The 26376-nt window shown below is 41.0% G+C and overlaps 1 protein-coding gene across 2 annotated transcripts in view; it reads left to right on the forward strand.

The window, feature by feature from the left end:
- Positions 1 to 26376, forward strand: part of brd4 (bromodomain containing 4) — a 55917-nt gene that overhangs the window by 26965 nt on the left and 2576 nt on the right. For both annotated transcript variants that reach the window (XM_082137588.1, XM_082137587.1), the window contains 17 exons: positions 13457 to 13826; positions 14305 to 14442; positions 14534 to 14669; positions 15091 to 15464; positions 15560 to 15925; positions 16015 to 16143; positions 17124 to 17345; positions 17508 to 17728; positions 17840 to 18219; positions 19248 to 19358; positions 19470 to 19856; positions 22022 to 22732; positions 23505 to 23599; positions 23726 to 23882; positions 24253 to 24389; positions 24492 to 24697; positions 24780 to 25038. In XM_082137588.1, the coding sequence (XP_081993714.1) occupies positions 13587 to 13826; positions 14305 to 14442; positions 14534 to 14669; positions 15091 to 15464; positions 15560 to 15925; positions 16015 to 16143; positions 17124 to 17345; positions 17508 to 17728; positions 17840 to 18219; positions 19248 to 19358; positions 19470 to 19856; positions 22022 to 22732; positions 23505 to 23599; positions 23726 to 23882; positions 24253 to 24389; positions 24492 to 24697; positions 24780 to 25038 (4269 nt within the window). In that variant the 5' untranslated portion in view covers positions 13457 to 13586. The remainder of the gene's footprint in view (positions 1 to 13456; positions 13827 to 14304; positions 14443 to 14533; positions 14670 to 15090; positions 15465 to 15559; positions 15926 to 16014; positions 16144 to 17123; positions 17346 to 17507; positions 17729 to 17839; positions 18220 to 19247; positions 19359 to 19469; positions 19857 to 22021; positions 22733 to 23504; positions 23600 to 23725; positions 23883 to 24252; positions 24390 to 24491; positions 24698 to 24779; positions 25039 to 26376) is intronic.

The raw sequence follows: 26376 nt of genomic DNA on the forward strand, positions 1-26376 counted from the left end.
CTTCTACTAAACCTCTTAGCATAACAAACGGCCTTGAGACTTGTGAAGGTGTCACATGCGAGCTGGACATTCCCACCCTGAAGTTTGAGTCGTGAGAGGCATGTGGAACAGTTGCATTGGGAAAAAAGTTCTCCAGTCACATTGCGCACATGCCTAGCGTGTGCTGCGCTGCCAGTTCGCTCCTGGCTCCGTTCTCCAATAGACATTTGTTAGACCCTGTTCTGAGTCGTTTTAGGTCACTGATCAAAGCGCTAGAACAAACACGACATGGCACAGCAAATGTTCAAGTAAGGAAAAAAACACCTCTGTTTTGTTTGTCAGAGGTGCCCATGCTGATGTTTGCACAGATTAGTTCCCTCCATGTCGAGAGCAGTTTGTAACACACAAACACAACAAGTTAGATGGTTGTTGTACTTTCTCCTGGCAGTTGAGGCTGCTATGAAGCCTGAGATGTAGGGAAGAACAGCTCCCAGGAGTGCTGGTGAGACAAAAGTGTGAAAGAATAGAGGGGAGATGGATGAGGGAGGTGGGACTATTGGCCTGAGCAACTGACTCTGTACAGTTTCATTTATTATTTATGCAAATGCTTTCAAGCAAACAAACCTGCTGCCCCTGTCCTGTACCTAGAACTCCACTGGGTGCCTGGAGCTTTCTGTCCTGAGAAACTCCCAGTAAGCATTAATGATTAATTGTTTACTTTCGTTAGGGATGCAGTCATTTTGTTTGCCGTCAGTTTTTACACCCTCCCTTTGATGCGTCACGCTTGGGCTTGGCCTGCCTGTAGAACCAGATTTCCTGGTGAGTGCGCTCAGGTTCACAGTAACCAGAGCTACTTCCTCCCTCACACACATTCCATAGTGGTATGTAATGATCTGTGTCCAGTTCAGAGGTCAACTTTTATTCCACAGGGTGTTTGGGGCAGGAAGTTTAACAGCCGAGGACAGACACTGCTGCAGTTATTTCGGCGTGTTTGACTTGAAGCGGCGCTGCACAGACCGTGTGTATGACGGTGAAAGTGTATGACGAGTGCGATTCGAAAGCATATGAAGCTGTCTTGTCATCGGACTTGTTGTGGATTTTAACCAAGCCTGCGCTGGAAACATTTTCACAAAAGTTTCATGTGAACAAATTCAGGCTTTTGATAATGGTGGACTTAACAGACCAGGCACTTCTTTCTGGAGATTGGTAGTAGATAGCTATACCATTTACTATTCTGAATGGCGGTTTCAAAAGCCATTGAACACAAAGTTTGCATAAACATAATCAAGTTAAACTTATGCGATGATAGTTAGACTCTTGACGCTTCTCATTTAGAATAGCAATTAAGGGGTCAAGGATGTCAAGGCTAATGAAATAATAAAGTTCAATAAAATCAAATTATTTTGTTTGATAATATTATATAATATTTGATAATTATTTTGTTTATTTATAATAATTTTGACACTATCAGACAAAATTTAAGAACAACTGAAACCACAAAAATGCAGAAATTACTCTCGGTGGCCTTCAAGTTGAAATTTTCGGCATGGAAACTTTCTCTTCAATGTATTTCATCATAAAGAGTCAGAAAATGTGCAATTATAGCTCAAGCTGTGAGGTTTCACTTATACACGGCTGGATAAAGGTTGTGTGGAAACCCTTAAGATGGTTTAGGCTTGTTTTATGGAGATGGCTATCCTGCATGCTGTCGCTAATTTAGAATACTCCAAAGTCATTAACATCAAAACGAGGTTAAGAACAAATTTATGTGTTGTGTAATAGGTGCACATTTTTCGTGAAGTTCTCCTGTGCGTTTAAGTAGGAATAATTCACACTATTATTAGTGAATGATTTTAGTACATTTCTTTCCTTCACCTCGGGGCTCTTTCGTTCCTTCCCAAAAACCCAAACTTAATGTTCAAACCAGATAGATTACTGCAAATTATCTTTGTTTACACCTCCAAAATAATGAGGATGTGAAGAGTCAGAGGTTGAAATTACCACAGCGAGACAACAGCAGTATAAACCTTTTTTTGTGTTCATTTTACTGACGATTGCTTCTCAAATCTTGGCGAGGTCAACTCGGGATTTGCAAAATGCTTATCCATTAAAGATGGGACAGTAACCACTTTATTTGGACCAACTTGCTCCTGAGTCACAACCTTTAAGTATGATTAATTAGTGATGTATATATTTTTTACCAGGTGTTCAAAATACGTAGTTTTGTGTTTTATATTGTGTAGGTCTCCGGCTAACTCCCGTTATTACTGTCTTACTGAAATAGTTCTGCTAATCAGCTGTGGGCCATTATTACCTAAAACTGCCAATTAATGCAGTTTGTCTGTCGTTCTTACTACTTTGAGTCAAGATAAAGTATGTTAATACTCTTGTTAATGCTGATGGTGAGGAATTACAGTTGCAACATCTATTAATAAACCTTTAGTGTATTACTGAGAAACGTCCTGCTCAAGTCGTCCTTGCGATGGAGGTTCGGGTTGAACAACTAGGTCTTGCAATATTTCGGACTTGTGCTCAATTTGATATGGTAAAATCGACACCATCGTTACTCTTTACAAGTGTGTACAATTGCTGAGGACTGAAGCTAAAGTTCAGTAATGGCAATGGGCGTTTCGTTTTCGACGCGCTGTAAACAGTAGACCATTCACAACAGACTGGGCCATCTGACCAATCAGAGCAGAGCAGGCTCACTGAAAGGAGGGATTTAGAAAGATTGGATCTTAGGATGAGTCGTTTAAGAATCTTAAAAAAAATGTGGTGATGTGCAATGTCTATTATGAGAAAAATATATATTTTTATACCTTTGATGCATGTAAACCTGTTGTAGGAAACGTCCAAAACAAAATGATGAACCTTTAAAATGGCACAATAGGGGCACTTTCAAACTGCATTAAGCCGTGAAAGTGATACATACTGTTCCCAAAGTCAGACTACACGTTGCTTTCCGGCCAATTATCGCTTGCTGTCTTTAACAACGTGTGATATCATTGAGAAGGTGGAACTATCGACTGACAGCTGTTGTGATTGTAAACAAACAATGGCTACTGACGGGGTGTGTTTTGCACTGCATGCCTTGTCGTCAGAAAAGCCCCCAAAAGAAATAACCTAACATTGGGACACGTTCCTAGATTGCACGAAGAGGACCGCATGGAATCCTCCAAAGAGAACTCGAGGTAAAATATTGTTTATTTTCAGCCAGTAGCAAAAATAAATGTACTCAACGGGTTGCTGAAGCGCCGCCTCTATCTTTTGCCAGCATTTATCTTTTTTCACTGTGTCGTGGTTGTCCCTCGAGAAAACATCATAAAGGCAGGAGTACTGCCATAGCTCCACGAATCTTCAGTGCACCAATACTAATTGTCTCTTTCGTTTTGGCATGTTTGAAAGCTGTGAACGGAAGAGCTTCTGTGCTCCCATTGGTCAATGTCACAGATGTGACAGAACCCGTTGTGGAAGACCGAAAAAAATTAAACATGCTATTCTTTCTGTCGTGATTGTCAGTTGTCGTCCACTAGGACACTCTATACGAGATAAAACAATCGCTTCTTGCATCCCGATGGCCATTGTCGTTTACGAATCCTCATGACATGCTAAAATCGTGTAGCCTGAACTGGGCATAAGAGTACGTTGTTTGCGTTGCATCGCATGCATTTGACTACCTACCAACACATGGAACGAGCATAAGAGTGTTTTCTGTGCTAAACAATGCAGTGAGTTTAACAACATTCGCTGCGTGGATTACAGTTCATATCTGGACCGGAGCGAGCATGTTTCAAGTTTTAATGGACATATTTAATTGACTTTTTAACGTCTGCAAATAAAGAAATTACACCTTAAATATTAGTATTGAAATTTTACAGTTGTACTATAAAAAAAAGAATTTTTTATTAAATACTCCATTTCTGTCAAACTTTTAAATAAACTTCTGGGCACCCCCTCCGTCCACCCTCAGATATGTTGGTGGGTTTCGAGATAGATTATACTTATCTAGGTGGGTTCTGGAATGGGAAAATTTGGGAACCCTTGACATAGCGGAACCTGACAGCAAACATTAAACATTTTGACATTTTAATTTGATAAATTGTGCATCTGTAATGAAATTTGTTAGCTGTTAAGTGATTTAAAAGGCATTTGTAAGACTTGCATTTCCCTTATCAACATTGTATTCAGACAGGTTTAATCGCAATGCTAATACCGTCACATTACAATCTTCATCCTCCTTGTGTCTCGTGAGGCTGTTCAGTTATGGCGCTTTTCCACTGCATGGTACGGCTCGGTACGGTTCGACTCGGCGCGGAACGGTTCGGCTCGCTTCGCTTTTCCACTGCGTGGTACGACTCGGCTCGGTACGGAACGGTTCGGTTCGCTTTAGCTCGGTTGCTTTTCCACTGCAGTTAGTACCGCTTCAAAGTGGGTGGGACTGATCGTTATAGTTGCCGTCTCTACTGCCATTACATCATCATATTAAATGTGAATTTTTCATTCCGTGTTTCCCCATCCGCTCCTCGGCAACCAACGAGAGGAACGTCTGCACCTCGTCCACTGACCACGATTCAGCCATTTCTTTTTTTTTTAAGTTAATACTCTTTTTTTTTTTTTTTAAGCAAATACTTTTAAAACAAGCGCTACAGCGTTGGCTGTTGTCTACTGGCTATTTAAATCTAGCGGGTTTAGTGTCTCGTGTTGTAAATACAATGACGCTGGTAGTGATGATTATGTCTGACCAATCAGTGATCTGCAGTGTTTTCACGTCACATTTTAGTATCGGTACTAAAACGCTTGGAACCTCAACAGAGGTGGTACCATTTAAAGCGAGCCGTACCGTACCGTACCATGCAGTGGAAATGCGTCATAAGTGAGCCGTACTGAACCGAGCCGTACCGTACCATGCAGTGGAAATGCGTCATAAGTGAGCCGTACTGAACCGAGCCGTACCGTACCATGCAGTGGAAATGCGTCATAAGTGAGCCGTACTGAACCGAGGCGTACCGTACCATGCAGTGGAAAAGCGCCATTACAAGCTTTTCTCATAGCTTGATTATTATTATTATTTTTCATGGTAAGATTGACAATTTAATGGATTTGTCCAACTGTCAAATTAAGTCCATGTTTCACTCTATTGAAACGCTAAAATGGATTTAAATGCATTGCATTGGTTATCCACCACATATGAGGTGTGGACCAAAAATAAAGCTTTTAAAAGCTTTCGAATAAAGATTTTCTGCCAGCCATATTTCATGTAACCACAACATTTTAAGTGACCTGCCACATCTTAGTGACCCTACCGAGAAGGTGACAGTGTCCATCCTAGTCAGTGTGGTCAGTGGCACTACCTTTTATTCAGAGGTCTGGACTCTACCTGCAGGGGTTTTTGATATACTAGTTTACAGGAATTGTCTAGTTGTACCTTTAACTTTTAATTGTGTAATGGTTCACTTACATCTACAAATGCTTCTCCAGATGACTCTTAAGTGGTCAGACTATGAAGAGCTTGACTATTTACTACTACTCCGATTTTGACCAACATTTTTCCAGATACTGTATTGCTCATTGCAGTTTACGACCAAGATTTGTTCCTGGTTTTAGTTCTCAGAATCTGACTCATGGTCCCGGTCCCTATTATGATGGCTAGTTTTCTTGGGTTATCTGTAAATCTGTGTTTCATTAATGATCATTGTGATGTTTAATCCTGTCTGAGTCAAACACGTCTGTTTCTATCATACAACTGGTGTATAGTCTATGCCTATAGCAAATTGCTTTTTTACACATTGCTTCTCAATTAAAGCTGAAGTCCTCAATCAGCTTGACAACCAGTTTTTTTTAATTCCTCAGTACATGTTAAAACTGAAATGCACATATACTAGTATTTTCCATCAGCTGTGTCCGTACAGTTTGACAGTCGCTTGCTTTCTATTCCTGATGCTCCTTATGTATGCCGTATGTTGACACATCCCTCAAGCTCCACAGTAAGTACCATAAAAAGCATGTTGTCAGGTGAAGCATCAGAACTCAAGGTATGCGTTTTACACTGTGCAGTGCGTTACGAGCGAGTAAACCAGGAACCTCTGCACTCACTGTTCTGATTGGCTGTGATTGTAACATTGCACTGCGTTTCCATGTTTAGTGTTCAGGAATCTTGTTGTGTCCGACCTGGTTAGAGCCCTTTGTAATGAATGTAATTAAGGATGCAGCAATTACGTGAACTAGCATTGCGTCAAAGTTTCAGTTTATGCCACAGTTCATTGGTGTGTCACAGATGTCTGTTGTGTTTATCACCTAGTCTGTATAAACTAGATTTAAGCAGTCTAAGATGAGTTTTTGTTGTGTGCGCGTCTACATAATGTGAGACAAATTAAGTTTTTTAATCCATTAATGTAATAATGAATGTTTATTTCAACATCATTAGAAAGTAAAAAATTATGATTTCAGATTTAGTTTAGTTTTATAGTTTCACTTTGTATTATAGTCAATGTAATTTACCAAAATTTTTGAAAATATTCAGTGTTTTTAGGTTTTTGGAAAGTTCGGTTCTTCTTTGGCCGCCACCTGAAAATGAATCTGATTGTTCATGCCACTCACAGTGATGTTTGTCACTTGACTTTGGTGTATCTGTTCAATACTACAACAAAATAAGTTTGAGCTAGTACTTTTTTTTGACTTTGTGTAATATTAGATTGGTATTGTGCAGAATTGTATTTGAGAGATCCTGATTGTTTTGCCCAGATTTGCAAATTCAGTTTTGCTTGGTAAAAACATGGTTTCTTTTACTTTCGTGTAATTTTCTTGTGAAATACATCACATCAACACAACACAAAACCGTTAGAAGACTTCTTAGACCCACATCTGTGTTTTCTCTTTGTCTGTTTCAGTGAAGAATTTTAGAAAAATATTCTTGCTATTGATGTCAAAAGTCACAACATATAACTCGTAATTGTTTCAGCACTATAGAGTAGAGAAATTAGGTAATCAAGATGTCCTGTTGCTTGCATGGAAGCAACAGGACAAAACACGAGTGTAACAAAAGAGACTGAAACTAGCACTACTGAGGGGACTTTACACAAGAGGAAATTTTCCCTTGTTTATTAATATGGGAAAATTCAGAGCCTGACTTGAATGCGTCTAGTTTATTCATCAACACTTTACACAGACAGAGTTATCAATTGATAATAACCGAATAGTCTGTTATTCTAAACCTCTTTTAATTTAAAGAGTTAATTTAAAATCTGCTCTGAACAGCTGGATAACAACTCTTGAGTTGTTAATGAAGCAACTTGTTTATGGAAAAAAAAATCCCCATTGTGTTTGAATGAATTATTTGGCTGTTGAACTTTATAAGCGTATTACAGCACCACACAGATTTGGCGGTTATTGGCCATCTGTGTGCGTGTTCATGCTACACCAGCTGGACTAAACTCATGGCGGGGTCATGTAGTGCTTCCAGCTCCAGTCTGTCACTTAAGTGTGATCTCTTCCTGTATTTCTGATGTGTTTTCCAAACATCCCGTGTGTGTGTGTGTGAGATCACTCCACTTTCACTGCTGTCACAACAGCTCATTTGCATGTTGCTGGTACAAGACAGTTGGCGTGTGTTTTGTCTCACATTGGCTTGTGAATTTCTGATGCGTTTGTTCAGTTTGGGAGCTCTTCCGTGTCAAACCATTTGACGTGGTGAATTACTAGGTGAATTCAAGAGGCCTCTTGGGCTTTAAAAGGAAAGTTCTGGGAAAATGCTAGTTGAGCTCTATCAACATGCATGACATCATTTTGGAAGCGTCTACCACTTTTAATTGCAGTAATGTGCGGAAACCCAGTGTTTGACCTGGTGATGATCTCTGTACTGTAAACACACTGGTGCAAACAGTCTATGCTTTTTGAAGAAAGAGATTTGAGCAACTGTAGGCACATTAACGGTCAGCAGTTGTTAGTAAACTACCATTGACAGTTGTGTGCATCAAAGATAATATACAAAGTGAAGCTAAATACTGCTTTTTTATGCGTCTGTTTGTAATCAAACAGAAATGGCATATATATTAATTGGCGCTGGGTTAAAAATGATCAATTTCTCGTTTTTAATCGATTCTCATTTTGAAGAACCGGTATCTTTCAGCCTATGCTATTTTCAGTTGATGAATGAACAAAACTTTGCAGCGCACCCCCCATCTAATATATCGCAATAAGCTACTTCTGATAGGAAAATGTCTCTGCTTTCAAATTCTGTACAGTTTATGATGAAATTCAAACAATAAATACCATTTTGGCGCTGTTAGGTGTGGTGTAACAGATCGTGCAGCTCCTTTAGTTCAAGCGAGGCGGCACCACGAAGCACACATGAACTGATCATCTCTTCTGCTTTACTAGTTACAACATGAAACAAACATGCATGTACATAAGAAGGTATGAGGAAAGATACAGTACAATTTACTCGGACTCCGTATCACGTCTCATGTCATCGCTCACTGTTTCAGCCGTGGAAATGTCAGAAAAAGCTTGTAAACAATGTTACATTTAATACCTCAGAAAAGTCAGCAAGAAAAATGAGCTCTTGAGAGGACCATTTTGCTAAATATGGGCTATGCATTATTGCATAATTCATATTCATATTGTTACTTAACCTGTTCTTCAATATTTAATGTATGAATAAATCCAACGTTTTTATGACAGCCGCCATTTTAAATGTTTATATTTAAAGAACTGAGTACTGTACCTGATAGGCCCCAATTAATCCATATCAAATTGTAAATATAATTGAATCATAAGCTTGTGAATCAAATCGTAAACTTTGTCAATGCCCAGCCCTAATATTAATGCATTTGCAATCCAAGTGCAATACCGTGCCGTATTGACTTGTAAAAGTGTTAAAATACTGCTTTGAAAGCATTTCTAGAAGCCGTAAACATTTTATAGATGTTAACATTTAGATTATTAAAATAATCACTTACTGGTTGTAGTCATATAATCTGTTGTCATGTCCATGTATAGTTACTCTGGTATGACTTTTGCCAGAACAAGGATACCAGAAGTGGATTTTAATACCTTTTTGAATGCATAGCTTCATTGGTTTCCATTATTTATCCTGACAGACTGAGGGACTCGTCAAAATCATTGTCTGTGGAAATGGACAGCATGATACAGAACGCACTGGAGTTGTTGAACTTGAAATATTCAAGTGTACACTACAGTTCAAAGAGTTTAGGGATACGTTTTTTCAATGATTTTGAAAAGTCTCTTATGCTGACCAAGTCTGAATTTATTTGATCACAAATACAACAAAAACAGTAATATTGTGAAATATTACAATTTAAAATTTTCTTTAAAAAAAAGATATATGCTGATTTGCTGCTCAATTTTTTTATTTTTTTTATCAGTGTTGAAAACAGTTGCGCTGCTTCATTTGTGATATTTACATTTTTTCACTTAATTTTTTCAGGATTCTTTAAATAGAAAGTTAAAAGAACAGCATTTATTTCAAATAGAAATCTTTTCTAATGTAATAAATGTCTACTGTCACTTTTCAATTTAATGCATCCTTACTGAATAAAGGTATTCAGTTCTTTAAAAAAAATAAACTTACTGACATCGAACTTGTGACCGATTGTGTAATTAGCTCAGCTTTGTGTGACATGTCTTCATCTATATGTGTTCTAACTGGATTTTTAGGGAGGCTCTGAAAATGTTTCCCTGCAGCAGCTTATGAGTGAGCATTTACTGGTAACAGACAGTTTGGCATTCTTTCCTGAGTAGTCACGCTGGCAGATCGTCAGCTCCCTCTCTCTGAGTCTGAGCTCTAGGGTTGATATAGTGGTCATGTGATCTCAACTGTTTCTCTCGTCACTATGTGAGTCATCAAGAATGCGGTTAGTCAGACATAAACAAGTGCTTTGTGTGTATACAGATACTTTTAGACTCGGAAAAGAAGCGAAATGTATGGAAACTTGACCATGTCGTGTCCGAGGACCTGCAGGGTATTTCAGCTCAGCCCCAGCCCACCCTGTTTTGGTTGCATTTCCTCCATAGTTCGGGGTATTTTTAGCTGTGTGTGTGCTCGTGGCCTTGGGCTGAAGATTAGTCTCGTGCTCTTTTGTGTACCGACTTGGACATGATGTCCCCCATTACGGAGCTGAAAGGAACAGTGAAGTGTACTCTGAGCTGAACTCCCACGTCCTGAGCCCTCCAGAGACCCGCACCATGAAGGGGAGTGGATGCTGGTGAACCCGCAGACCCTCACAGCAGCTACAGGCACTGCCAGATGTAAAAGAGAGATATTTACCCTCAAGCACTCGCACTTGGGGGGGTATATGAATGTATATCTGAAGGGAACTGAAAAAGTTTCTTCACACCATTTATTGCACTTCATACTCTAAACATCATTTACAAAAACAGACAGATTAAATTCTATGAATTCACTTCGATGAATCATTCCAAACAACAATGTAGTGGTTTATTTTTTTTCCATCACTCAAAAATCTGTTTGACAGGAGTTAAAGTTAATGCATGTAGACATATAGTGTGTGTGAGAGAGAAATCGCTTGTGTTTGGCTTTTTGTGAGATGCTGCTTTTCATTTAATGTTTTTATCCCAGAGATCATTCATTATTTTTCATTAGTTTGTGAGTTCCCTTGGAATTGAACCCATGATCTTGTTTCTCTACTAGGAGTTTTTCTCTGCCACACCACTGAGAAATTAAGTCCATTTTATACTCAAATGATTAGTTAACGGCGTGTGTGTGTGTGTGTGTGTGTGCTTCAGGAAACACCAGCATGATGAATTTCGTATAAATATTTTTTAAGCCATTCTTGTGTAAACCGTTGCATGGAGTTCGGTTCAGCAGTTTATATAAGGATGGTTTTATGAAACACTTACAGGTTTGTTTTGCTCAGGTTTCACGATTGAGACCCAATGACTGGCATAATATCATGATTTAATGTTCTAACAAAAACTAAAGACGACATGAAATGAAGTGTCTCAACGTGAGAGAACACTTGGCAGCTGCTGTGCTGTAAAATCATTACAACACTGTTGTTTTTATTACAGCCAAAGCTTTTGACATTTAATGATAGAACACAAGTCTACTACCTTTTTATTGTCCGACCTGCGGCGGTTAATACCCCTAATCTGACCGCAGAAAAGTACACTGGAGGGACTGGGTCCCTTTTGCTTCATCCTGTTGTAGTAAATTCTGAATATCTTTGCTATGTCTCAGTCATTTTGAATGATTCAGGAATGGAAGTCACCGTGGACTCATCTCGACTGAATACATTCTGGTGTATCATGTTTTATGAAGACTTGACAGGAGACAGAGCAACAGTGCCAACGAGTCACTACAACTCTTGTGTGACTGAGATACATGCTGCAGGGGAATAGCAGTCTGTCCACACACTTCATCAGATGTCATAACGCGTTCCTCTGATCCCGTTTTCTCATTTCTTTAAGCACGGAGACATCCAGTTTTGCTCTGAATGTTCCCATTCTGATTATTTACGGCTGTCTAAACCTGAAGCCTTTTTCAGTTGACTCACCCGAGTCATGCTTTCAGTAGTAGTGCTGCAGTTGTGATGTTTATAGGTTCCTCTTGAAAGCCATGAGCCTGTAGAGAGATTAAATCTAAGGCTCTTGAGAGCAGTATGAGGTCACGTGAGGTTTCATTAGCAGGAAGTGTAGTTGTGGGGATTGCCAGATTACAGAGGCAGTGGTTGGGAGTGTGATTACTAGAGAGGCAAAGACATTTAGGTGCTCTTTTGGTATCAATTACCACCAGGCTGACCTTTAACACGCTTCAATCGAAAAACAACTGGCTGAGGAGCAAGAATTGATTATGGAGGTGCGAGATGGTCTGTGGGAATGAATACGTTTTTTCTGCTGAGCTCGACATAAGCTGTACTCTGCCACATTACTCTGAGGCTTCATTTGGTCGTGGGGTCACCTGGGCACGTCGTCTTGATGAGCTCACACATTGCTCTTCATCTCTCTCTCTTTCTCCTACTCAAAACACTATTATCTGATCATCTTGCATAAGCAAAACACTAGTCATTGCCTAGCCCATAATACGCTGTGTGGTGTATTTTTTTATTTTTTTTTAATTTAAAGCATAATTTTTGTAAAGAAAGTCATCTCATGCAAATTTGCAAGCTGTATGGTTTTAAATTGTAAAGCAAGATGTGATTTTCTTTGTAAATTTCAGTAGTTGATACCAGTGCCAACTTTTGCTGTCATCACTACAGATTTTCAAAACAAAATTGCTGTTGAAAATATAGACTTAATTTATTAATATTCAAAGTAACCAGTTACTAATATAATTATGAATGTAATAATTTCAATTAATATTCAAAGTAACCAGTTACTAATATAATTATTAATGTAATAATTTCACTAAGAAATTGAATAAAAAAAAATAAAGAAACATTTTAAACAAACACAGATGTTTTTAGGTATCAGCAGAATTAAGTATTCAGGTTTAAACGTTCAAGTCAGCATGAAATTAACATTCTAAATGCATGTTATCGATCTTTTTATGAACCATGAGTTTATTTTTGTTTTTGATCTCGTCATTTTCAATCAAATTCATAGCTCAAGCTTCCTGTGAAATGACACTACTCTGGTGACGTATGGCGAAGTTCTTCAATCATTTCCTCCACTTACCCTCTGCCCATTTCTTACAATCGACTGCAAGCTCACATTCAGATCTTCCTCCATCCAGTCAATAACCCATGCAAAGAAGCAAGTCCTCACCCTATGTTTTTTTTCTCTCTCCAATAATCCATTTCACTAGGAGACAAGTGACAATATTGAAGAGTAGAATCCTACTTCTGTTTCATTGTGACTTTAATTAACTGGATAAAAATGCCGGTAATTAAGTGTAAAAAAAAAAAGCCATAACAGTACAAACAAAGCATAACTCAAAACATTGGCATGTGCCTGTCATCACTTAGTGTATTCTTCATTTATGCCCATTGAAAAGCTTGATGATGAAATTAGTATGTGACTTATTTAAGCTCCTATTGGTTACTTGCTGCTAAAAGCTTTATTGAAAGGCTGAAATAAATTATTTCATTGTACAGATTATATAGACTAGCCTACAAGACTCACTGGTCAACAAAAAGGTGACATGTTTCTGTTATTCCTGTAGATTACTGTACATTTTATAATATTATACACTAATACCTGTGCCACATTTGGCTAGACAGCACCTACTTGAAGCAGTCGGTCCTTTTTTAAAACACAGTACGAGTCCTTTGGAAGATGATAATGATTCAGATCACATCAGGGGATAATTCGAGAATCCTCTGGCAATTACTTAAGCAAACATGAACCATTTGAATAATGCTGTTTGGGGGGGCAGAGAGGATGTGTGCGGATAGTTAAGTATAATTGAGATGATAGTGATGATTACAGTGATGGATCTGATGCAGATGGCATAGATGTAAATCAAAGAGCTAATGACTATGATTTGCTTCCTTCACAGAGAGTCCAGCGAGGAGTGCAATGGAATTAGCGGTGCTCACCCTGTGGAGCCCGCGCCTGGCTCGAGACTGAACGAGTGGTGTCCTGCCCCACCCCCTCCTGTCCCTCTGCCCCCGCTCCACCCCATCATTATGGGAGACGGCCTGGACGCAGTGCAGATGTCGGGGAGCAGCAGCAGTCAGGGGCAGCCCTCGTCCCAGGCCCCTTCCCTCTTAAACCCCAATCCCCCAGATATCGCCAACCCTACTCGGCCCAAGCGTCAGACCAACCAGCTGCAGTACCTGCTTAAGGTGGTGCTGAAGTCTCTTTGGAAGCATCAGTTCGCTTGGCCTTTCCACTCTCCTGTTGACGCCATTAAGCTAAATCTGCCTGTGAGTGATCTACATCCATTTACAGTGCTGTCATGTGTGTGATGAGCAGGTCCTGTCAGACAGTGTAGTTTCACTGATGTTTACTGCAATTCTTTTGCCACTGAAATGGTGCTAGTTGTCATGCTGGAGCAGGTCCTCAGTCTGATGATGTGCGATTTATTCTCTGTACTGCCCTGCATTTCCACTCAGTATGTTGCTGCATAACCTTCTCACAAATAAAACGCATCAATTTACATCAAGTAGTTATAATCAAGCTATTGTGGGTTTTTGGATAGTCGGGCTACAGTCTTAACCCTCTAATTCTTGACATGAAATAATTGTCAGAAAATGCATTAAGTACATTTACATGCATTTTAAAAGTTCGAATTCAAATGGACCACTGTCAAAAATGTTGCTTGCTGTTATTATAACATCATAAGGCCATTATGTTATGAATTGTGATGAGTCATGCTGACTTTTTGTAACCACCTCTCCCTAGGACTATTACAAGATAATCAAAAATCCTATGGACATGGGAACAATCAAGAAACGCCTAGAGAACAGTTTCTACGTCAATGCCCAAGAATGTATTCAAGACTTCAACACCATGTTTACTAACTGCTACATTTACAATAAGGTACTGGTTCACATCTCTGCTGCCATCATTCACAATGGACTGAAGTGGTGTGATTGGGCATGTGGTTAATGGTATGTGTCGCCCCCTGCAGCCTGGGGATGACATAGTCTTAATGGCAGAAGCGCTGGAGAAGGTGTTCCTCACCAAGATTTCAGAGATGCCCCAGCAGGAGATCGAGATGTCGACCTCATCCGGCAAGGGTCGTGGCCGGGGCAGGAGGGAACCAGGTATAAATCTCATACTCTCTCTTACTTGAGGGCCACTCACACTGCTGCCCTTTTACGTGTCCTACTTGACTGCTGTATCGGCCAGAAGATCATCTGGGCTTCACTGTCTTAATGTCTCTGCACCTTTGCATTAACTTTGTATCTCTGATGGTGTACATCACCTCAAATCTCCAGCCTTTATTTGAATGATGTTGCTTTGTTGCTATGAACTGCTGTCAGTGCCCTTTTATCCTGAATGGTGTAGCATCAGATTTTGATAACTACAGATTTTACAGATCTCAGATTATCAGATGACAAAACTGCAGTGTGCACTTAGAATAAACAATGTTGTTGTCAGCTGGTGTGGACACTAATATAGTTATCGTTATCTGTGTGAACAGGCCTTAATTCTTTTGTATTCTCTCTTTCTCTACATTATTAGACATAAACCTGAAGATTGGGCCTGTCCTTGAGTCTTCGCCCACAATCCCTCAAACACGTGGCCTTTCCGGTCTTGCCCCTGGGCCACAAACGAGAGGACCACCACTGGGTCCGCCTACTTTACCTCCCCAATCTGCCATGCAAGCCTTGCCCTCTCGAGTGCCCCCTTCGCTCCCTTCACTACCTTCACTCCCTTCACTCCCTACCCTCGCGCCTCAATTAGGGCCACCTTTTTCTTTGGGCCCCACTGACTGCAACCCACCGGCCCCCATCTTGACGGCTGTGCCTCCTCCCACTCAAACTGCCCTGCCGCCCGTGCACATGCAGCAGAGCACTGCTCCTATTCTACAAAGCCCCATCCCAATGCCTCCCAAAGTAAGTTGGCCCATAACATTCAACCATAGTCGATCTTTGTTTTTAAGTTGCGTCTTTCTCTCCTCACTCGCTTAAATAAAACTTTTCATCTGCAGCAGAGAAAAAGTCAGAAAAGGAAAGCAGACACCACGACACCTACGGCAAATGACCAGCTGAGCGAGTCCTCGCCCGCCGAGTCAAAGTCAGGGAAGACTCTGCCACGCCGGGATAGTACACGACCAAGCAAACTACCCAAAAAGGAGGCACCAGACTCCCAGCACCATGGGACAGTCGCCACTGGGACCCACAGCCCTAAGCAACAAGAACAGTTACGCTACTGCTTGGGCATCGTAAAGGACATGTACGCTAAGAAACATGCAGCATACGCTTGGCCCTTCTACAAGCCAGTGGATGTGGATGCTTTAGGGCTGCACGATTACCATGACATCATTAAACATCCCATGGACCTCAGCACTATTAAGGTGAAAATGCAGTTGCTGGATCTAAATTGAAGGATGAGCCTTGTTTGCTCTCCATGCTTATTTGTTCAGTTTTCTCTTTGGTTGTGCAGGACAAGTTGGAAACCAGACAGTACAGAGATGCTCAGGAGTTTGCAGCAGATGTACGGTTAATGTTCTCCAACTGCTACAAGTACAACCCTCCAGACCATGAAGTGGTGGCTATGGCACGCAAACTGCAGGTACATGGACACCTGCAAAAGACTGTGTACATTAGGGCTTGCATGACGCGTAATCTTTTTAGTCAGACGTCTAGTCTGCTAGTCACTGTGTACTTTATGTAAGTGACTCGCAATAGACCATGCCAAAGTCATCATGGTGTCATGATGTCACTGAAAGTCACTGCAAAGTTGGCACGGGAGCTGAATCTGACATGGCATGTTTATTTACACACTGTTTAATGCTGCTCAAGGGTAGCATAATGTAAATAGCCTACATTTATAAATTATAAAACAAGAACAGGAGCTCATTAAAGGGTAGGGCTTCAATATTAGGACAAAAAGCATTGTCAATTATTGCTCTTGATATTTTAATAATGATTATTTGTCCATTTAATAAAATTAAATTGTGTTTGTTTGCTGAAACAGCACGTCATATACTGGCTACACAGGAAAAAAACAAGCTAAAGACTATTAATGAATTAGTTTATTGCTTTTCATGCATTAGAAATTCAAGACTTCACATTGGTTATTTTAGTAGCATGAAAGACAAAATGGTTATTCAAACTCAAAATAAACTAAATACAGAAAGCAAGCCAAGAACGTTCCCCATCACTGAAGCAGTCCAGCACTTTAGTCTAGCGCGAGTAATGCTCAACGTTGCAAAAAAATGCATAAAAAGAGATGCAACGTGAGCAAATGTATTCTAAATGTAATTACACAATCAACACTTTTCACACACTTTCACATTTCACTTTAATTGGAGCAGTTTGAATAGATTTTGTTTAATGGTGTAGGGGTATTATTATTATTTTTTTGGTAGTATTTTTGCCACAAGCCGCTGTTAATTTCCTAATTGACAGTGAAGTGTGGAAGGGGTTTAGAAATGTTCCACTTATAGGAAAATTCAGGTGTTCAGTATAGAAACTATGTTGTTAGAATGTCATTGCGGAACTCTGAAAGGTGGATGAAAAGAGTCTTCAAAAAGTTCTCTCTTTCTGTAGGATGTGTTTGAGATGCGTTTTGCTAAAATGCCCGATGAGCCAGAGGAAATGCTGGCACCCACTCCTGCGCCAGTGCTCCACCCGGCTCCTGTAAAGACACAGCCGCCCATGGGCCCTGCCTCGTCCTCAGACAGCTCCAGTGATTCCTCATCGGAATCCGACTCCTCCACGGATGACTCTGAAGAGGAGAGAGCCCAGAGGTTAGCAGAGCTTCAGGAGCAGGTGAGTTAGATCTTCTTTACGACTTGGCTTTTGCCAGCACGTTCCTGAAGACCTGGCCAAGAGATCGGTCACTATAGATATTGTGGATGTGTATCATAGATGTGATGCTTTCTACTAAGAGACTGTAATCTCCCAATTTCTTGTTTCTTCTTTGTTGCTCAGCTGAAAGCGGTTCATGAGCAGCTGGCTGCCTTGTCCCAGCCTCCGGCCAGCAAACCAAAGAAGAAAGAGAAGGAAAAGAAGGAGAAGAAGAAAGACAAGCACAAAAGGAAAGCAGCAGTCATGCCTGCACTGGAGGAGATCCTGGAGCCGCCTCCTACCCTCAAGGTTCAAGGAAAGCCTAAGAACAAGGATCCTCTTCCTAAGAAGTCCAAGAAGCTGAGGTAGGCTGAGACATTTGATTATGCAAACCCATTTCCTTAGAATTTTGCGGTCAACCCTGTAACCGTGTAGTCATGGAAAATGAGATGTTCTTGTCATCTTATGCTCTATAGCAAGAAGGAGGGAGGTGGTAAGGGCAGTCGCTCCATGGCTCCCCCAGGTGCCGCCCCACCAATCCTGCAGCCTGTGGTAGGCCTGGATTCTGAGGAGGATCTGGGTCTGACTGGTGGAGCCGCAATGGCAGGCATGGCTGCTGGAGAGAAGTGTAAGCCCATGTCCTATGAAGAGAAGAGACAACTGAGTCTGGACATTAACAAGCTCCCTGGAGACAAGCTGGGCCGTGTGGTCCACATCATCCAGTCCCGTGAGCCCTCGCTCAAGAACTCCAATCCAGACGAGATTGAGATCGACTTTGAGACGTTGAAGCCTTCTACGCTGCGGGAGCTGGAGAGATACGTGTCATCTTGTCTTCGCAAGAAGAAGAAGCCTGTCGGTGAGTGATCAAGAGCATCGCTTTCTTTAACACTGAGGCCCTGTTTACACCCATTAATATCGGCCTCTCATGTCAACCACAAGTACTCAGTTGGATCAGATGATTGGCTGTACCTACCTAGAAAAAAACTCTTGTTTTGGCTTAATTGCATTTTGCATGAGTAAGTGGCCCTAGAACAGGGGTTTCCAATCCTGCTCTTTAGTTTGAGCTCCAACAGCCCTGCTTGGAAGTTTATAGTGATCCTGAAGACCTTGATGAGCTGCTTCAGGGGAGTTTAATTAGGGCTGGAGGTAAACTCTGCTGGAAGGTGGCCCTCCAGGAGCAGGATTGGACACTCCTGTCCCAGAATGTAGTTTGGGGCACATTAGCCTTGACCTTTCAAATGTGATGTTTCCATTTGAGTTCCTCACGTCCACAGAAGATAGTTTTGAGTAATTGCAAAACAAGCTAGTGAAGCTACGTTTACATGCACCCAAATAATCAGTTTGAGCCTTTAATCAAACACCTTAGTCGAGTCGTTTGAGCTTTATCTGAATGAAATTTCAATCAGATTGGAAGGGCTGGTGTAATAATCTGAACTGTAGGAACAAATTAAGCATGTAAATGCTTGAATCTGATTAAAAAAATAACTTGTGCTCCTGCCCAGTGCCATGATTTTATGTGCCACAAGTTTACATATAATCTTAAAAATGTGCATATGTCTATTTACATCTCACGTCTTGTGAGCTGGTCAGAATAGTTAATAAATATTTGTCAAAAGAGTTCAGAATACATATAATGCACATGTAAACAAATATGTAAATCAGGGTTCACACAAACTGAACTTTCAGAATCTGAAATCAGACTGGTTTCAATCTGAATAGCGAAAATTAGTGAGCAAACATAGTGTGTTTCACACACTAACAACACATTGGATCCTTTTTACACTTGGTAATACTGTCCATCACAGATGATGCAACATGGACAGCATTAAATACAAGTGTCTACAAATTCGAATTGGTTGTTATTTATTGTTTAACATCCTTTAGTTCCAGAGAAGACCATGGAGGCAATGAGTGTTGCAAAGACAAAAGGCTCATCATCCGAGTCGGGCAGCAGCAGCGAGTCCAGCTCCTCAGAAAGTGAAGACTCAGAGACAGGTGAGCCCTGCAGCTTGATAACGTCTGACCAACTGATTTTCTAATGCATTTGCTATGTTAAATGATCCAAGAAGCTGCATTGCATAAAGAATCTCCTCTTCGCAAACTCAGGGGTGGCGTCTAAGCCGAAGAAGAGAGGGAGGGGTGAAGGAAAGAAGGCTCATCACCAGGCGGTGTCTCTGGGCATGCCTCAGCCGCAGGTTCCCCATCAACCCCTGACCCCTGCGCTGCAGCCCAGCGCTCAGCTGAAACCACAACAGCATCCCTCTCCCGCCGCTTACATGCCTCCTCCCGTCACGGCTCTGGAGCCCTCGCAGCTCCTGGAAAACCCCTTTGACCCTCTGGCTCACTTTGGCCAGCCCATCATGCACCTTCCCCACCACGCCAATGACTCGTCCTCCCCTGCGCCGCCTCACCTCAACGCTCACCCTCCAGGAGGCCAAGTGTCACCTGAGACGCACCCGTTCCTGAACCAGCACCCCATCCTCCCATCCCCAGGTGAGCGGAAACTACTGTTTATTACATCAAGTTATTGTCCTAACCTGGTTTGATGTAGCGTATTTTTTCAAAATGTACCAGATCAAAATTGCATTGTTGAGAGAAAAGAAAACTGATAAGTTGCATCTGTTTGTAGAAGTGTGGTGAAAATTCAACTCGGATTAAAGTCAAGCCCACTCAATAGTAAAATTATCAAACCAAAATTTATTTCTGAAAATCAAAATTCAGGGTAGTCTTTCTTTAACCCAAAACATACCTTGGAGAGCTACAAAGTGAGCTCCAAGCAAACCAGTCAAATCATACATATTTATTTTTTAGCAAACAAAGACTTTCAAAAATGGTTTGATAAACAAAAGAGCAGATTATCACAAGGCCTCCTGCTTCTTTTTATCTTATAAGTACAATTTCCGGCGTCAACTCCCATAATATGCATGCCCACCTGACCTTTGTGAATAACATCTTATCTTACTTCCTAAACTCTCCCTGGCATAACTGACCTTGACAGCAGAAATAATTATTCCTTGTACGGCATAACCTCCGTTGGGCAGCGACATGCTTGAAACCTTCGATTCGTAAACAGTTAATACTCTTTTTAAACCATTACTCCTTTACTACTCCCTCTGTCAGAAACAATATATCTTTAAAAAAAAACAAAAAAGTTAGAAAACCTGTTTTCAATATATGCAATGGTTACATATAGATATCTGTCAAAAACAAATGACATTTTCTCATGATTAACAAAATTGATAATGTATAAGCAGCAGCATTGATTGAATACATATAAGCAAATCATATTTTTCTTGCATAATTCTTACATTAAGATAAATTAAGAAATAATGTAAAATAGTAAATAAAACAAAACTTTTACAAATATTATAAACGTGTAATTTAGTTCCCTTTACTCCACAACATATTTTAAATTGAAATTATTTAAGTATAAAATAAAGATACAAGTGATACACTTAGGGGTGGGCGGTATGACCAAAATTCTGTTTCACGGTATGACAAATTTTATTTCACGGTAACAATATATTTCACGATATAGTTATATATTTATATAGTTATTCTCGAAAAATCAACAAAAAGGGCTTTGTATAATAAATAAACCGAAATACTTTAGAAATGTAAAGTACTTCACTTTGTTTGAATTTTCTTTTATTTGGTAAATTATTTATTTGGTAAACTGTTTTTAATAGCTAAATATAGTAAACAATACACTCTCATCAACTTTTAGATGAACTGCCCCCAACTGATTGATATTAAATACAACTCAAACTTTAAATAAAGTGTTGCTGAATAATTTTTCAATCTCATGTTATTGCTTTACTTCATCCATCAGTTAATAATATCTGAATTTTTTTTTATTAAACTAGCCTATTCTATTCATAATAAATTAGTTACTTCCTGTTAATTTGGTAGGATATTAGTAAATACTAGTTATGTTTAAATGTTTTCCCGGTACATTATTTGCCATGTCTGCTTATTATAGCCTACTTGCAAAACATTTTGCTCTTTTTGTGATATCTGGCAACCCGTCACCTAAAGCTTTAATCAAGAGATGTTCAGAAGTGTCAAGTTCATCAAGTTCATAAGTGACTAGGAGAACAGCAGTATGAAAACCGAACAGCAGCTACTGTTAGTGTTGACTAAGTAGTGTAAATTATACACACCTTGTAACTGCGTCATTATTTTACATAGCCCGTGAACACCGACACACCGCGCTCCCTCTCTGTGTGTGTGCACGCGCGTGTCTTTTGCATCATAAAATGCGATCGGTTAATTTGAGTGACAAGATGTAATCACGCATTGAATCAAAGGAAGATTTTATCAGCTGTTTCAGTGGCCAATTGTTTGGAGTTAGAAATATAACTCGCGCTGCATATTTAGTAATTTTGCCCCAGATACAGGATCCATCTGTTCTATGGAAATCATTTCAAGCAATTGTACTATTGGTTAGACACCTATTGCCAGGCTACCATGTCACGTTGTCAAACTGCCCACATCTCATTGGTTCAAAATGGTGCTCTGCAGGCTGCATGTTAAATGTTCTGATTAGCTATATTCTTCTTTTAATACAGCATTTTGTTTTATTTGTAAGTATTATAAAAAAAATTGCCGGTGATCTATATTGACCCCTTCCTTTTTCTATATTCATTGTTTTACAGCCCTGCACAACGCAATGCCCCAGCAGCCTTCACGACCCAGTAATAGGGCAGCCCCACTACCTCCTAAACCTCCTCAGCAAAGCACGCCCCAGCAGCAGCAGCAGCAGCAACCCCAGCAGACCCTGCCCCAGCAGCTCCAGCCCCAGCAACCCCCTCCACCCCAGCACCACCTCCCTCCTCACCTCCTGCACCCTCCACAGCAACTGCGCCAGCGGCCGCTCTCCCCTCCCACACTCACTCCCCAGGGCCTGCTCTCCTCCCAGCCCCCACAGATGCTGCTAGAGGACGACGAGGAGCCCGTTCCCTCCATGCCCTTGCCCATGTACCTGCAGCACCTGCAGCCGAACCGCCTGCAGCAGCAGCAGCCGCCGCCACCGACGTCACTAATGCAGTCTCTGCAGAGCAGGTCGCAGCAGTCGGGCCAGCCGTCTCTGCTACAGTCGGTCCAGGTTCAATCTCAGCTGGGACCCCCACCACAGCTCCCCGTTCAGACTCAAGCCCAGCCCTCCCCGCAACTCTCGCAGCACCAGGCCAGACACATGCAGCACTCGCAGCAGCTGAGCTTCTCTCAAGGCCCGGTGCAGACCACGCAAACGCAGTCTAGTCAACACAAGGTCTCCATGCCCTCCTCGAAAGCACAGCAGATCATCCAGCAACAGCCACAGCAGCATCACTCTCCACGTCAACACAAGTCCGACCCCTATAACTCAGGTAAAACAACAGCGTTACAAAAAATTGCTGTTTAATAAAAAATAATAATAATTTTCGCACATTTTTTTAATGGTGTAACTCTTCCAGCAACTATTTACCATATTGTTCAGAATATAAGACCTTTTTTTCCCCTTAGAAATACATTTGAAAAACCGGGTTCTTCTTATATTCAGGGTCTATACTTTTACATGTCAATAATACACCCGCAACAATAGGTGGCGGCAAATACGTGTAAAACGAGTGTGCCAAGAAATACGATGTCACAGTGGAATGTTAGAAGATCGCGAGCGCAAAAAGACGGCCTTAAAAACACAAACCGTCAAAGAAAAGCTTACCGTCTAAGATCCGCGTGACTGTCATGTTTACGTGCCTCGCTGACGGGACCAAACTTACCCTGTACGTGATTTTAAAATGTAAGACGGGACCCAGATTTCAAAACTACAATACGATTTCACTTCTACTGTTTATGAAATTTTGGTAGGCTACATGCTCTACATCGTCGTCTTATAATTAGGGTCGTCTTATATTCGGAACAATACCATATTTGTTTATTATTGTCTATTAAACTGATGATTGTCACAGTTTGTGGTGTTTTTTGTTTGTTTGTTTTTTAAAGTTGAATTTGCCCAAACATACTAATTTAAAAAAAGTTGCATAGTATAAACACTATATATAAAAGCTTTCCTAACACATCTCCAAAGTCCAGACAGGTCGTTTGTTATATGTATTGGACACCATTGCAAGTGTTTTAATTGTGTCTATATTTTAACAGCACACATGCGAGATAACCCCTCTCCGCTCATGATGCATTCCCCTCAAATCCCTCAGTATGCTTTAGTCCACCAGTCCCCTCCTCAGGCCAAAAAGGTCAGTACCATTTCCATGTTCTTGCATTCTTTCCAATATCCACATGGATTTTTGTGTGATGAATAGTTACGTGGTTTTCTAGATGTGTGTTCGGTGTGGTGTAACTGAAGCTTTGGTTTGCTACAGGAACCGCAGCGAGGTCCTTCAGCTTTGGCTGGCATTAAAGAAGAGAAGCTGCCCCCGTCACCTGTGATGCGTGGTGAGCCCTTCAGTCCAGCCTTGAGACCAGAGCCTCACAAACACCCTGAGAGCAAACCTACAATGCAAGGTCACAGCCAACAGAGTGAGTTTCAAAGCATGCAATTGTATGTTTAATTTAAGCACACCGTGTGCTGTTATATGCTGATATTCAAAATTGCATATTGCTTTTATTTTATAAACAATTAATATGTTTGTTTTTTTTTACATTTAATAAAATAGTTTAGAAGCATTTCACAAACAGAAAGCTGGTCTAGAACAGATTATGTAAATGAGTTGTGCCCAAAAAAAACGCTCTGCACCCCATGCAAAATCGCACATCTTTGCTTCCACTACGCACTGCTCACATGTTCCACAAACCGTGAAACATCCCGGTTATACTAAATATTACTCTTGGTTCAGCTCTGTCAATCAAATAAAAGGCGCATAACTAACTGTTTATTAACTCGTTTTAGGAGCAGATATGAAATCACATGAAAGTTCCCGTCCTGTCATCCGCTCCTCTGAGCAAAGTGGTCCACCTCCTTCCATGCAGGACAAAGAGAAATTCAAACAGGAGCCCAAAACACCTGTGGCACCTAAAAAGGTACAGGTGGGTGGAAGGGACAACTTTGTTTTACTTTTCCATGAATACAACTGTTAACATTTCTAGAAAGTTATGTTGTTTTCACGCCTCGTATCGTTTTGTGCCCAGGATGTGAAACTAAAGAACATGGGTTCCTGGGCGAGCCTGGCACAGAAATCCACCTCCACTCCCTCGTCTGCTCTGAGGTCCTCCAGCGACAGCTTCGAACAGTTTCGACGTGCGGCCCGAGAGAAGGAAGAGCGAGAGAAGGCCCTGAAAGCCCAGGCTGAGCAAGCCGAGAAAGACCGTCAGCGCAGAGAACAAGAGAAACTTCGGTAAGAGAGCTGAACTTGTCTGTTTTAATCAAAGGTCACTTTTAGCAGTTTCAAGACATTTTCTTGGTCTTGCTCTCTGAAGGGGACGTGATGAGGAGGACTCCATTGAGACGTCTCGAAGGCCCCAGGAGGAACCCCGCAGGCGGTCGGAGCAGCAGCAGGTTCAGGCACCACCGCAGCAGCACCAAACTCAAACTCAGCCCCAAGCCCAGAACCCGGCCCAGCCGCCCTCGGCCCCGCAACCTTCCCAAGCCCCGCCCCACTCGCCCGCCGCCTCCCAGAGTGCACTTGACAGAGAGCTCGCACGTCGCCGGGAGCAGGAGAGGAGGAGGAGAGAGGCGGTGAGTTACAGCTGCAGCTAGGGCTGTCCTGATTCCTCGATTAAAGTCGAGGACTCGATTTAAAAAAAAAATCCTCGATTGCAATTTTCCCGTGTCGAGTAACCGGCAAAATACCGGAAGTGGCGTGTTCCACAGATGAGAATCCATGAACTGCATTATTACACCGTTTTCTAAAGGCGGCCGCACACCGGACGCGCAGCTCAGCGCCGCGTCGCGCCACGTCTAGGACAACTGTCACCTGAAAATCCGATAACATCAGCAATTTTCTGATTTCTGTAAATAAATATAAAACTAAATGTATATTGCAGCACAGGGTGAAGTCCGTATATACATTAACTACGATTTGAGACACACACATGTAAATTTAATATAAAACTATGTAAATGGCGCTCTGTGGCGCGGCAGGATTTTGAACACGGTCCTGAGCCGCCGCGGACAGACGCCGAAAGGCGCCGCCGGTGTGTGTACTCTCATAGAGAATAGTGTGTTCGAATTTAAAAGACGTGGCGCTGCGCGGCGCGCCGCCGAGCTGCGCGTCCGGTGTGCGACCCCCTTAAGGCTACACAATATATATAAACAATTTAAAATCATAATATAGCGTTGTGAAATCACAAAGGCTGCGATTTGGTTAAAGATATGTGCTGTTTGTTTGTTTTTCACAGAGAAGCACGACGCTTTCATTATTTACATGCGTGCAGATTACGTGTTTAAAGTATTAAAGATTAAGTGAACATTTGAATTAAATGTTGTTTGGCCAGTATTAAACAAGGATTTGATCATGCCGTAGTGTAACAACAGCTATCACTTGTTGGCAGTTGGCGCCTCTGCAGGCATTATAATACGTAATGTACATTAGTTGTTTATATTAGTTTACATCATTTATTTTACATGGTGTATTTTAACAGTGTTGTTTGATAAAACCCATATGATTGCTTGCTTTGATACTTTATTTGAGCTTGTTATTATAAATTTGTATTTTAAGTAATTTTAAAGACTTTTGTTAACTTAGATCTATTTTTAATACCACCATTTTTTTATACGATTAATCGATGGAATAATTGGTAGAATACTCGATTACTAAAATACTCGACAGCTGCAGCCAAAAGTTTAGGATCTGTAAGATGTTTTAAAAGAAGTCTGTTATTCCCAAAACAGTAATATTGTGACACATTATAGTGATTTTAAATAATTGTTTTCTATTTGAATATATTTCAAAATGTCAAAGCTGAATTTTCAGCATCATTACTAACCCCAAACATATGAGTGGTACTGTCACTCAGTATAGCATTGGGCAGTTGAACTCGAGCAACATGGTAGTAAAAAAGACAAATGTGTGTC

The sequence above is a fragment of the Leuciscus leuciscus genome (assembly GCF_965113295.1).
Source record: "Leuciscus leuciscus genome assembly, chromosome: 1".
Taxonomy (NCBI): Eukaryota; Metazoa; Chordata; class Actinopteri; order Cypriniformes; family Leuciscidae; genus Leuciscus; species Leuciscus leuciscus.